The sequence below is a fragment of the Humulus lupulus genome, chromosome 5, assembly GCF_963169125.1.
Source record: "Humulus lupulus chromosome 5, drHumLupu1.1, whole genome shotgun sequence".
NCBI lineage: Eukaryota > Viridiplantae > Streptophyta > Magnoliopsida > Rosales > Cannabaceae > Humulus > Humulus lupulus.
In genome coordinates, this window is record NC_084797.1 from 160,606,194 (window position 1) to 160,621,139 (window position 14,946).

Sequence of the window (14,946 nt, forward strand, 5' to 3'; positions counted from 1 at the left end):
TATCGTGGGCATTGACAACCTGTAGAACAAAGGAAGAAAGACCGTGAAAGCCTTGGGACACTAGGGTAGTGAATGACAAAGGGACTCCAAAGGTTAAGTCAATAAACAATTCAAGTAAAGAATAATAAAATATAAAGAAAGTAAATAGCTCCACTATAGAGTAGTGGCAAGGGGTTGATCTAACTGATCAACCTGGTTGTCTTGGAGAACGTTTAAGCTATTGAGTCCATACTTGAGTGCGTAGTTAATGCATGATGCATCAAGGAGGCTTAGACCTTCATATTTATATAGACCTCAATGGTCAGTTGTTTAGCTCTAAGAGAGTGAGCATGAAAAGTGGTCTTCCTCTTTTTCAAAAGGAGGACCGATCTTTTAGAGTGAGTTGGAGCCTGACACGTCCTCTTTTCTCACATTTCTAATATGTTCTAATGGTATAGTTGAATAAAGCTTTTAGGCTTAGGAGTTAGTCAAAGCCCAAATTAACTCTTAGTGAGTGGACTCTGTTTTGCTTAGGGTTGAAATCAGGGCTAATTATCCAAAATAGCTTTCTTTGACTTGATTTGATGGGTTTAGTGTCGTTTAATGAGCTGTAATTTCTAGTTGGACAGACAAGATCTTGCTTCTGGCCTAATACGATTTTTGGCCTCTACAATACTCAAGATCTTTTTTTAAAAAAAAAATTAAATTAATAATCAAAATCATTTTAAATACATACTCGTAAAAAAATGTAAATTTCATTCATTATCTATGACAATATTTCTCTTTAAACTCAAAATATATTTTGTAAGAGTTAGTGGTATTTTTGCCCCAAACAGAATTATAAACATATGTTTCAAATTTTGTCCAAAAAAATATTCATGGATGTAATCTTTAAACTTATTCTCAAAAAAAAAAAAAAAATCTAAAATCTAAAATTTCCTTTTTTAATTAAGTGATGTATTATATTATATAAGAGCATCTCCAATAGTGTGCGCCAAATTAATGATGCAAAACTAAAATATAGCACACTTTACAAAAAAATTACTCCATAGTATGTTAAAAGTTGTGCCAAATTTGGCATATACTAAAAATTATGTCAAATTTTCCAAAACTATAACATGATGTATATTTTGCATCACCATAAATGTTATATTTTTTTTATTCTATTATTATTATTTTTATTTATCAACATTAAATACTATACTTTTTATCTAATTATTTTATTATTATCTTTAACTATTAGCATGGATTTTTGCATATTTTCAATAAATATCAATTTTTATAAATATATCATACGGAAATTTGCAACATTAATACTTATGTAGTTTGTTTTGTTGTACTTACATGCCTATGTAAAAAAAATTTGCGGCAAAAATGTGTACCGCTACACATTTGGTGCAGTCAAAGATCCTTAACGTTAGTTCTTAGTTAAGTTTGGCTATGACTTTCATTATAACTATGTGGCAATTTTTGAGTAGCTAGAAATAATCAAATATACAAAAGAAAAAAACACTATAAAGTAAAAACAAAATCTGAATACTAAAAATTAAATTAAAACTGATTTTTTTTAAATCACTAAACATTAAACTTTTTTTTTAGTTGGAACGTAGTGAAATTAAATGTGATGGAAGAATCTGAAATGATTTCACTTTCTTTAAAAAGAAAAACAACATAGATATATGTTATACTGCTTTTCAATTGCTTTAATACTAACTCTTAAGATCAGTGAGATTTGAGGGACTATCAAACTTGCCCATAGTTGATGTGCATATCAAGAATTAATTACTGCAACCCAAGTGGTTCAAGAGTACCTGAATCTTTTTCAAATAGATCCCAAAATTCTTGTTCATCACAGTTGCTAATTACTACAAGAACAGGAACAAAACCCTGAACCAAAACTAGAAAAACCCCATTCCGTCGAACTCCTTGGCTTAGAAACCCCATCCCATCGACCCCGAACCTAGAAAGCCCCACTATCTCATCGATCTCAAACCCAATAAGCATGCTCCCATCATCATGTTTTTCACAGCCCTTTGACGATGATGACATCCAGTCGAAGTTGCAGATCCGACAACAACATTCTGCATAAGCCCCAAATCCGACGATGATATGCCTTTGTGTTTGATGTGAAGAAGAACATTTTTTTTTCTGGGTTTGGGGTCCGACTAAGTTTGAGGACCGATAGGGGTTTGGGTCTGGGTATTCGGGCAATAGAAGAAGGGAAGGAAGTTGATGGGAAGAAGATTTTTTTTTCTGGGTTTGAGGTTTGATGGGGGTTTTGGTCTGGGTATTCGAGAAGGAGAAGAGGAGGAGGAAGTCGATAGGAAGAAGATTTTTTTTCCTTTCTGGGTTTGAGGTCTGACGAGGGTTTGGGTATGGGTACTCAAGAAGAAGAAGAAGAAGAAGAAAAAAAAATGGAGAAAGACGATGGGAAGAAGAAGAAGAAGAAGAAGAACCATAAGGAGGACAAAGAGAAGAAAAAAATTATTTTATTTTCTATAATTTATTTTATTATAATTAATTTTTTAATGAATTTAATTTTATATTATTTTAAACTAATTAGATTTTTTTTAAATATTTAATAATTTTTAACTAATTAGAAATTAATACGTAACAATCAAAGTTAAATTTAACTGGGATCTCAAGCGACCTTTGACTACAACAAATGAAAAAGAAGGGTGTCATTCTTGGCCAATTTTTTTTCCTTCGGCAACAAAACAAACTACATGCATAAATGGCGCAAATTTCCCTATATCATATATTAATTTTTGAGATGTTTACATAAATATGGGAAACATATATATAGTTTCTAAATTTATGGGAAAAAAAATAATTGTACAAAATATGGTAAGTTTTGGAAAAAAAAGTTTAAAATATGGTAAATAAATTACCATAAACTTAATTCTCTTATTTTCTTTTATCTCCTTACGATCTCTTTCTCTTCTTCTCATTTCTTTCTTTCTCCTCCCCCATTTCTTCCTCATTTCTTATTTTCTTTCTCACGATCTCTCTTCAGATTTCTTCAGGTGATGCTACCTCCGCCGCTACCTCCTCCGACGACGACGAACTGGTTTTTCTTCTTCTTCTTCTTCTTCTCCTTCTCCTTCTTCTTCTTTCTTTCTTTCTTCTTTTTCTTCTTCTTCTTTCTTTCTTCTTATTCTTCTTCTTCTTCTTATTCGATCTTTCTTATTCTTCTTTTTCTTTCTTCAAATCTAGTTTTATTCTTTTTCTTCTTTTTCACATCTGATTTTGAACTTCATATTTGATTTTTCTGGGTTTTTTTTTCTAAATCTGTTTAAGTAACCAGGTACTTGACTTCATATTTGATTTTTCTGGGTTTTTTTTTCTAAATCTGATAAGTAACCAGGTACTTGATTTCATATTTGATTTGATTTAAGAAATGTACTTAAGAAAAGTTGACTGCTATTATTTAATGTAGACTAGGGTAGTATAAGAAGCTAGGTAGTTGAATATTTTAGGGTACTTTTAACATATGAAAGCTTAGGTTAGTTGATTAGTTTTTTTGGTTGGAAAAGGCAAAAGTTGTCAAAAGGTTCTTCCCTGTGATGTTTAGATCAATTGGATATAGGTTTAGTAGCCAAACGTTCATCAAATAAGGTTCTAACATAAATATTTATGTGTTTATTAATTATTTAAAGAAATAAAACTAGAACGTTTGCTCAAAAAATGTATCGATAGGTTTACAAAATTTATTCAGAATACAAGTACAAGAAATAAAAAAACAAGCAAACAAAACTTTTGATTTTTCTGGGTTTTTTTTTTTTCCAAATCTGTTTAAGTAACCAGGTACCATGACGCCTGATTCATTTTATTCATATCTGATTTTTTTTAGACCTATGAGTAACCAGTTACGATAACGATTAATTTATGTTCTTTTGTTTAGATTTGATTTTGTTTTCACATTTGACTAAGTAACCAGGTACCATAGCAATTGGTTCTTTTTTTAGATTTGATTTTTTTTTCAAACCTCGCTGTAACTAGTTACGATTATGATTAGTTTAGATTTTTTGTTTGAATCTTATTTTTTTCGAAGTCTGGCTAAGTAACCGGTTACCATCACAACTGTCTCTGATTTGTTTCATTTTTTTTCAGACCTAGTTATAACCAGTTACCTTCACCATCAATTTATTTTATTTTTTTCATATAATTTTTTTTCTTCCAAATCTCACTAAGTAACTGGTTACAATTCCGTTGATATTTTGATAATTGTACATTACTTAAAAAAATAAAAAATATTTTTATAGTTGTAACCAATTACTACAACACCTCTTAAATAATAAAACTGATTTTTATAGTTGTAACCAGTTACCACACATCATTAAAAAAAAATGGACAGTGGCATACGATTATTATTACAAAAAAAAATCAAAATTGTTTTGATAGTGGTAACCAGTTACTGTGGATAAAATGTTGATTAAAGAAGATAAAAAAATGGAAGAAAAGAGAATAAAAAGTAACTGCTTACACCTAAGTCTAAAAAAAATCAGATATGAATTAAATGAATCATGCGTTATGGTACTTGGTTACTTAAACAGATTTGGAAAAAAAAAACCAGAAAAATCAAATATGAAGTTCAAACATGAAGGCCAATCATTTGGCTTTCTTACATACCAAGAGAGTGGTTTTCGGATGAGCAGCTAAATGATTGCAGTGTCATAGAGGCTTCCTTTGTGAGTGACAGTAGAAGAAGATTGCATGTGGAAAAGTGATGAAGAATCTTTGCCATTGGAGGAATCTGTCACTGTATGGTCGTTCTCTTCTCCTTGCTGCACTACAACCATGCTTGGAAAATCATATGGCTCCAGCATCACTGATTTTCCAAACATGTCCTTGGTTGTGGATAAGTCTGAAGAAGGTGAGTCAGTTAAGATGAGTCTGAAAGTGGCTTTAAGAGAAGAATCTGTCCCAGATTCAGGAAGCTTTTCCATGGTGATTGAATTGTTTGAGTTTGTTAAGATGAGTGTTGAGTCTTCATGGTCTTGGGAGAAACAAACCACATAATCATTGTAAGAGGAAGGGATTGGAGTTATCCAATCTGAAGAAGAGCTAGCTGAAGCTGATCCAGTTTTTATGTCCCAATCACCACTACTATGAGCTACAAGCAGATAAGGGCCATAAAGAATTGCCTGTATTGAAGCGTACTCAGGCCGGTCGTCTGGATTATTTTTAAGAGAAAATTGGTCAGGATATATCCATAAAGTTATGCTGGAAAACTTGGCAAACATGTGAGTTTATAAAGGTGGAGACCCAATGAATCTACCTTTAATGGGATCTGTTCTTATAGTAATTGGTAGCTGAAGTGTTACTATGTCACCAGGGCTCCAATTCTTAGTGATTGACAGAAAAATTACCTACATTATTAGACATAACAAAAGTTAAAATGTCAGTTTTTCACAAACAATGCAATACTTGATATTCATATGGAATTGTAATCCACTCAACCTGGAGCTGGTAGAGAAATTTCTTTAGCATTTAACGTTGCCTTGGCGCCACTCAATTTCGTCCAACTTAGCACTCGCAAGTTTAATGTTGATGATTTTCCTGACTCTCCTGAATAAATTGTGAAAGTCACTCGAAGGTAAGGATCCCATGAGTTAACATGATCAACTTTCTCATTAAGCACAACTTGTCCTAGTTTCCAATTAATGGAACTTGGTATGTATTGGATGACATAAAGACCAGGAACTCCTCCATTCTCTTCAAAATATATAGAATCTCCTAGCTTTGAAAATAATTCAATTCATGAAAAATGATCAAGATGAAGACTTTACTAGAGCATAAATCATAAGGAACCACAAACTAAAAAAGTATTCCATATGATATACATATGCTCAACAAGTAAGAACTAAGCACAAGGCCTTACCTGTTCCATAGCAGCACCAGAAAGACTCAAATGGCTTTCCCCATTCGTGGTAGCTCATGCTCTTGGAAACTCCATGACCTCGTGGTAGCATGTAAATCATAACTCCTGGTTCTGCTCCTCTTTGAATGCTCAGCACGCCATTTGTAAGAGCCCACTCATAATAGTCTGCATATGCCATTTCTTTTGTCCACCTAAACAGATGGCGAGAGACCTGAAACATTGTAAACACATACTTGAATTAGCAAAGCATGTTTTTACTGTGAAATATAAGTACTATGGCAATTTATAAAATCAAAAGAAAAAAAAAAGATACCTTTAGCATGTTGTAAGTAGTACATGATTCTTCATTCTCAGTTTGCAGAGTGTTTGCCAATCTTTTGGGATTAGCCCTCATTGATAGTTGGATACTACTTTAATTTCATTTTTTTTATACTAATACATTTATTTTTATGCTTTATCACATCTGACTTGATAAAAAAATATTTTATCAAATATGAATGATAAAAATTATCACAAATATATTAAAATTATAAAAAATAATCTCAAAATAATAAAAAATAGGTACTAAAAAAAGTATAAAATATAAAATATGGGTAATTTCCTCTTAATTTTTACATGTCTCGTTAAAAATATGTTGTAATATAATAATATCATGGGAAAGTCTTTTGGTAGGGCCTTCAAAAAGAGCCCTACCGTAAGGCTCTTTTTGTGTTCTCAACCTTTGAACAGTTTTCGGTACGATTTTTTTTTATAACCGTGTATATTGTAGTTATTTAGAGTATCCTGCAAATTTTTAGAAAATTCTGAATAATTTACCGTGTCGAAAACTAAGTTCAAACATGTTATTTTCCCGCGCATAAAAAATTAGTCATGCGTGCAATAATCTATTTTCGGCACTGCAAATTATTCGAGATTTTCTGAAAATTTACAAGATACTTTAAATAACTATAATATACGTGTCCATACAAAAAAAAATAACTCCGAAAACTATTTACAGACTCTGAACAAAAAAGAGCCCAGACTCTTTTTGAAAGCCCTAACTCCCTAAATCCGAAAATTAGCGGTCTCTCCCTCTCCTTTTTACTCTCCACTAACAGAAGTCGACCCACCAACGACAGTAGGCCTCCCTTTCCATCACGCACGACGGCCAAGCACCACCGCCTGTGGCGAACTGAAAGGAATACTTAAGATCGAACACACCATCTTCATCCTCTGAAGGTATTTAAATTTTTTTCTTTTTCTGAAGAGAAAAATTGCAAGAAAATGAAACCACACCATTATTCAGATAATCTTTCTCAAAATTGTCTCGTCAATCAACCCTTCTTCTAGGGATGTATTTGTCAGCAACCCGCATAAACCAGATAGCCAAACAAGAAAACTATTCAAAACCCAGTTCATTTCTCTGGCAGTAGTAGTTACTACGACACCCCCATAAGGCGGTGGCTTTGATGTCTTATTGTTGTCTGATTGGATACGAAGCCTTTGCACAAGAATTTGAATAAATCCGTTTCGCATGACATTTTTTTTGTCCTGATCGAAAATCCTAAAACCTAAGATCGAAATCACTGAATCCGAATTTTTGTTTCCTATGTACGCGTCTGTTTCTTTGATTGTTCTTAACATGGTTTTATATATGTATGCATTTCTCACCTTAGGGAGGCGATTGATTTGGTAAAGATGAATTTAAATGGATAAAATATATTTGACTATAATTGAATGAATTGTTGGCGCGCTTTGATTGTACACATCTTAAAGATCTTGTCTTTGTTCCTTGATGACTTAATTGTTAATCCGTATATGTTCTTGAAGTGTAAATCTTTGTTAGTTAGGCTGAATAATTTGATTCATAGTAATAATAGTATTGTGGTTAAATTATTTATCATACTAGTGTTAGAATGTGTATACATTTTATTGAAATGCTATCTCTAGTAGTGTGATCTTTTTTCTGCCGTTATTTCTTTTGCTGCTTGGTAATATAAATCTATGACCGGTGTTAATTTTATTTAGTCTTGAGCTAATTTATGTTTAGTTTACTAATATGCTTTTCACTTTGAATGTAGGTTTGAAGAATCATAGGGGCTTCTAGCCTTTTGATTATCTTCTCTGCTAAATGGTAGATGCTCCAAAATACTTTTTATTGAAACCCATATTGTATACTGGAGAACAACATTGATAGATGTTATTCAATATGCATCTGGAGGAGGCAATTTTGCATTCGTTAGGGAACTTCCCTGCTTGTTTGTAGCTGTTCGGGTTTCAGGAGGTCAGTGGGTTTCACTATACTTTTAAGCCATTTTCTTTGTCTGAGCTGATTAAGAAATTGTTTGGTTTGCGGTTGGTGGGATAGGAGAAAACTTGGATAAGTATTTGTTGGTAACAAGCCACCGTGAATGAGTATGAGGAAATATGTGAATTCCCATTCAGGAAGGACATTTGGTGATAGGGTATGGATCATTCCATTCTTTGCTAGCTTGCTCATACTCATTACTTTGTTTTTGACGGCCATATTTGGGCTGTTTGCCTCTCCCAATGGCGGAGAGCAAATCCCTAATGACGTTAATTTATCCTCAAAATTAGAGTTAGAGGACACAAGTGGGTACTTTGTTGAGTCTGAATTGAGAAGATCATCGGAAAGATATGGAAATACCAAACCAAGGTTGCCTAGATTAGCATATCTTATTTCGGGTACAAAAGGTGATAGTCATAGAATGATGAGAACCTTGCAGGCAGTATATCATCCAAGAAATCAATATGTACTGCATTTGGATCTTGAAGCTCTGCCCCGTGAAAGGTTGGAATTGGCAGCTTCAGTGAAGGCTGATCCCACATTCCATGAAGTGGACAATGTGCGAGTCATGGCTCAATCTAATTTGGTAACTTACAAAGGTCCTACAATGATTGCTTGTACATTGCAAGCGATTTCAATTTTGTTGAAGGAGAGCTCAGAGTGGGACTGGTTTATAAACCTCAGTGCATCAGATTATCCTTTGGTTACGCAAGATGGTTAGTGCCAGTTTCTTAGTTAGTTTCAATCTATTTAAGAATGTTGGTGTACCTAAGTTTACTATTTTGATTTAAATGCAGATTGAGCATTCATTTCCTTTTACATATAGGCATTCATATAATTAGTTCCGACCACAATGCTGAAATGTGGATAGGCCTTTTGTCTTCTAATATGTATTTTATTTTTCAAAGACTTTAACATGGAATCGAGAGTTGTAAAAACTTATGATGGATGGGTTAGATATTTCAGACCCTTTTCTTCCATTTTGGTCTAGTCATTCAAAGATTGGAGAATAATAACTAGCCCAGCGGAATGGATTTTAGGTGAGTATGAGTAAGGACATCTATTGGTAGTGTTGCTTCCTTGATGACCTTACATTAGTGTGTCATTCTATGGCTTGCATTCTTTCAACTCATAGACAATGTTTAAATTATCCGGTTATACTTGTGCAATCACATTGGATTCAAATGTGTATCCTCTGGTCATATCTTGCACTTGGAATACATTTTAGTATAACATCAGAATTTGAAAAGTCCTTGTCATTTTTGGGTAAAAAATAACCATTTTTTGTCTGATGTCATCTTGCGAAGTTAGATCCATTTTCTGTTTCTTGGCATATCATTCTTTTAGCAAATTTGGTTACTTTTTGCTGTTTAATGGACCATAAAGACACCCACTGATACAGAAATTATCTTATGTTTTTTAATTTCTTTGATGCAAGCAGTCCTTTTAGCTTATTTTTCATGAGTTGGTGTCCAGACATAAAACTATTCATCTCCTGATATTGCAGATTTTCTTCACGTCTTTTCTAACTTATCCAGAAATCTCAACTTCATTGAACACATGCAGATTGTTGGGTGGAAGTTGTAAGTAAAATGCATAATTAGTGTTGCAAGTCTCTAACAGGCTCTTATCATGCCTCCTCCGTTATTATTTATTATCATTTTCCCCATATCTGCTTTCCAGGAACCAAAGAGCCAAACCAATCATTGTTGATCCTGGTCTGTACTTATCAAAAAAATCTGACATTGCATGGACCACTCAACGCAGGTCGCTTCCCACATCATTCAAGTTATTTACAGGTAATTGTTGCACTTGCATATGCCTATTTTGATGAAACATTTGTAACACCAAATCCAGAATTCGAAACCTACATTTTTTGTTTTGATCAGGTTCAGCTTGGGTGATGCTAACCAGACAGTTTCTAGAATACTGCATATGGGGATGGGATAACCTGCCACGGACTATCCTCATGTACTATGCGAACTTCATATCTTCGCCGGAAGGCTATTTCCACACCGTCATTTGCAACACTGACGAATTTCAGAACACTGCAATAAGCCATGATCTCCACTACATTGCTTGGGACAGTCCTCCAAAGCAGCATCCCAGATACTTGTCAATGAAGGACTTTGACAAGATGGTCAAAAGCAATGCCCCTTTCGCTAGGAAATTTGCCAAAGATGATCCTGTCTTGGACAAAATTGACAAAGAGATTCTTGGTCGAACGAACCGGTTCGCTCCCGGGGCATGGTGTGTTGGCAGCTCTGAAAATGGAGCCAACCCTTGTTCTGTGCGCGGCAATGATTCAGTCTTCAATCCAGGTCCTGGAGCCAAGAGGCTACAAGAACTGTTTCAGACTCTCTTGTCTGTAGATTTTGGGAAGAAGCAATGTGCGTGAATAAGGATAATCCCTTTGTCTCGTAAATAAAGGCCATAGTTTACTACACTTAAGTGTACATTAATTGTATTCATAGGTTATATTAATCGCATTGTTGCAAATGTAAAGTGGCAGAGTTTTGTTTCCAGCGTGGTAAAACTGTACATGAAATTTAAACCGCATTCGACTTTACATCATTCAACTTCCTTTTTATTTATTCAATCCTTAGTCTTTTTACTTGTGAATGTAAATAATTTGTGTAGGAATAATTTTCATTCACGTGTTAAAATAATGAGAATTATTCTCTACCAATCATCTAAGGAAAATTATTGAGGATAATGGTTTCGATTTCATTTTCCTTTTTTAGTTAGGATTTTTCTCTCACAATCGTCTATTGGAAAATTATTCAGGATAATGGTTTCGATTTCATTTTCTTTTATTTTTATTATTTTTTTAAGAGTAAAATATCTAAAGAAAATATTATCTTTTGAAAATATATCGTACAAAATAATTAATTTAATAAATAGAAAGTTTTTCAACTTGTCTTTCAACACAATCAAGGTCCTGATATGAGTTGTAACATAGGTAAACTTTCATCACAAATTACCCGCCTGTGATGGCCTCAGTTTCCCAAATCTAGTCGGCTAAACTAACACAAAAACACTTAGACGCCCACAGTACAACACAAGCCACAGATTCACATGAGGTTAACATAACACTATGCACTTGTCTCCAACTACTAGTCTATTATAAAACATAACCATCATACACACAAGATAATAACACACAATGTACTATTGTTTACAGGAACTCTGTCCCAATCTTTATTACCACAACAAAGGAATAGAATGTTAATTATACACGAACAACACAATCCAACACCCGTAGGTCTATGACTCACGCCCAACAATGTAAATAGGCATGTGGTTGACAACCCCAACCGCTAGGCATCTTGCTAGACCAACCAACATGCATTAACTCATTAGACATGGTGGATAGAGGTGTGGAAAAAAAAAAACTAATTCGACCCATCCAATTATCTAATTATAACCGACAATCAAAAATTAGATATCCAATTATAATTTGAACAGAACAGTTGGTTGTTAGATAATATGTATGAAAATCCAATATCTCTTATTAATCAAATCCAATTACATTTATATATAAATTTAAAATATATTTATCATTTTGAATGAATTAGTTTTCTATATTTATATATATTATTTTGAATCATTTGATGAGTAATTATTGTTTTTATAACTAAAATACACATATTTCTTCTATATAAAAAGTGTGTAGGTAACGAAAATTATTGGTTTTAACAATGTGTTTTGTTAACTTTAACGGAATATAACTTTAAAATTAACTAAAAATAGATATTTATTAATTATATTATTATAAATTCAAATATTATAAAATATAATTATCATAATAATATTTAATATAAGACTACATATATAATAATTATATTAACATAAATTCAAATTCAAATATTATAAAATATCATTATTATAATAATATAATACACGACTAGATATTTAATAATTATATTAATATAAAATTAAATGTTATAAAATATTATTACGATAATATTATATAATCCTAATTTTTTACTAATTATATTAATATGAATTCAAATATTATAAAATTATTATTATTATAATAATATTTAATATCAGACTAGATATAATACTTATAATAATATAAATTTAAATATTATAAAATGTCATTATAATAATAATATATAATACATGATCTTAATTTTTTTTTAAAATAATCATTTATGTTTAAAAAAGTTATCATATTATATATATTTACAAAAATCATAAACAATGTTTTGGTTTAATTTTTCATTTAATATGTTTATGTCATTCTTTTATATATAATATTATTTATTTATTTGAAATTTATATGACAATGATATTGTTAACCATTGAATTGGTCAACGACACACAGTCAAGTAAGACGATAGAAATGAGATGAAATCAAGACGAAAAGATAAACGGCACAAAAAGATTTATAGTGGTTCGGCTCTAATAAAATGGCAATAACCTACATCCACTTAGTGTTCTTATTGATGTAAAATCCCAAGAACTGTGATCAATGAATTAAGGGCCCAAAATCGAAGTAAAAATTTGATTTTTATGCTTTCGGAAAAGTCTGGGTTTTTCCTACCTGTTTTCGGAGCCAAAAATTTCCCTGAAAGAAACTTTTCACTTTCGCTTTACAATCCGTTTTTCCAAACTATTTGCATGTTTTTAGTGTTTACGTTAGAATGCTGCTGGTCGTATAAAAGCTTAAGTTTTATACGCGAGCAACGTTATCCCAACGTTTTCACTTCTATCTGTTGGCCATAGATTCTCATCTCTCCTTTTTTGTTTCTAGATATTCATGCACAATCCTTAGGGAGGTGAGAGGCCAATCGACGCCGATCTGCTCGCGCTACTGTTTGAGGATAAAAAACAACCATCATTGCTATTTCCGAAAGTCCCATTTTCTCAGCAAAACCCAGCGACTAGACCTTTGACCAGTCAACCGAACATGGGTCGCGTGAAGTATATTGCTCGTAGAAAGAAGAAAATAGCCAAACTCCTTCTAACCAGCCTGCCCCTCGCATCGAGGACCCTTATACAAATCCCCAGCCTATAAATATTGCACCCCCAGAATTCCAACCTAAAGCCCAACCTCGCGACGGCCTTAGGCCAGAGGTCGAATGGTACGTAGCGCCTCCTAGCATCATCTCAGCTAGGATGGTAAATTACTATCTCAAGAAGTACGGTCTTCCTAGGATAACCCTAATCAAACCTTCACCTGACTAGAGGGCAAACATGCCTGGGGGCGCCTTCAGCGCCTGGTCGAGGTACCATATCGAGGCAGCGACTATCTTTCCTCTGCACGAATTTTTTCAAGGGATGGCCAATTATTTTGAGGTCGCCCCCTTTCAAATTACTCCCAATGGATATAGAGTACTATCTGCACTCTATATCCTTTATAATCATAAGAAGTGGTCTGTGCCTACACCACACGAGATCAACTACCTGTTCAATCTCAAGTCCCACCCCAACCACAACAACATGGGGTTCTTCCACTTCTACCACCAAGAGTCCGCTCGTACCTTCTTGGGCAAAATCACCTACAAATCCAATGTAGGGAAGTACTTCCAGGAGTACTTTCTTACAGCGGACCTGGTCGCTGATAACCTGGCCTTCACCCGAGGAGGTAAATATTTTAATCACTGGTCGCTTAATTTCTTCTAGCTTTTCTATACCATGTTTAGAACTTTGGTGTTGTTTAGGTCCATGGTATCGACCAGACCCTACTCCAGAGATGGAGATAAGGGCAGCAGCCTTGCCCAGCATGATGAACATCGAGAAAAGTGTCAAAGAGCTGGTTACTGAAACCAACTTAAGGCTGGTCGGCCTTCTGGCACCTCACCAGGAAGTGAGGGAGTCTACAGCAGGGAGTGCTACTGGGAGAGAGATCCCTGAGCAACATCATGATGTGTCACAACCCCCGAGAAGGCGGGCAACAGGAGTGACCATCAGGGAACCCTCCAGCATCCCACGAGCTGTTTCTGCTCTGACCCAACACGAGAAGGGCAAGCAGAAACTTCCAGAATACCTCGAGCTCATTCTCGAGTCTTCTGATGAGAACAGTACTGACTTCTCACTTTTAGACAATTTGCCCATTCCCTGTCATTTATTCAACGAGAATGACAACTTTAAATATGCGATCAATAGTTTAAATTCAGACTTCTTCGAGGCAGAGAGTGATTATAGCAGTAGTACCATAAATAATGTATCGACCAGTAATAATAGCTCGGGTATACTACTTATAATTTTTCTTGCTCTTATTCCCTTGCTTTTTCAAGTAACTTAATTTATATTGTCTGATCGTTTGTTTCCATCTTGCAGTTATGCCTTCCGGTGAAGCGCTCGACTTGTACAGCAACCCCAATGCCATGGCTCCTGCGAGCAGGAAGAAAGCGAGTAGGCGACACCCCGGGGAAAGCAGTAGCGACCCTTCTAAGAAAAGGGCTCAGACTGAGAATCCTCTTGCACCAACACCTTCCAGAGACACGACTCCTCCTCCAGCTCCCGTCGACATGACTCCTCCAGCTTCTATTAACCCAAATTCCATAGCTCTCGTCGACCCGACTCCTCCAACTCCTCGCAACCCAAGTCCTCTTGCTCAGTCAGGAAAGACTTTGGCCGAAGCTATCCTGAACCCAGCTCACAACTCGGCCACCGACAGGCTGAAGAAACTGTCGAGACACCGGCGTAGCCAGGAAGCCTTTAGCAATGTCTCTACCATGAAAGTCGACCAACTCATCAGTCACACACTGAATGAAGTTATCAGTGTAAGTCATCATTTTTGTTGTGGTTTAATTGTCTACCTTGCCCTTTTATTCACACTAAG

The 14,946-nt window shown here is 34.3% G+C and overlaps 2 protein-coding genes across 2 annotated transcripts; one reads left to right on the forward strand and one right to left on the reverse strand.

Moving 5' to 3' along the window:
• Window positions 1–4,463: 4,463 nt before the first annotated feature.
• LOC133779620 (uncharacterized) lies at window positions 4,464–5,872 on the reverse strand. The gene is made up of 4 exons (XM_062219561.1): window positions 5,864–5,872; window positions 5,600–5,722; window positions 5,261–5,351; window positions 4,464–5,155 (listed from the first exon to the last, which is right to left on the reverse strand). The coding sequence occupies exons 1-4, from the start codon at window positions 5,870–5,872 to the stop codon at window positions 4,638–4,640; spliced, it is 741 nt and encodes a 246-aa protein (XP_062075545.1). The 3' UTR covers window positions 4,464–4,637.
• A 1,020-nt stretch (window positions 5,873–6,892) lies between these two features.
• LOC133777793 (beta-glucuronosyltransferase GlcAT14A-like) lies at window positions 6,893–10,764 on the forward strand. The gene is made up of 5 exons (XM_062217534.1): window positions 6,893–7,081; window positions 7,924–8,866; window positions 9,658–9,733; window positions 9,834–9,949; window positions 10,040–10,764. The coding sequence occupies exons 2-5, from the start codon at window positions 8,254–8,256 to the stop codon at window positions 10,546–10,548; spliced, it is 1,314 nt and encodes a 437-aa protein (XP_062073518.1). The 5' UTR covers window positions 6,893–7,081; window positions 7,924–8,253; the 3' UTR covers window positions 10,549–10,764.
• The last annotated feature ends 4,182 nt before the right edge of the window (window positions 10,765–14,946 follow it).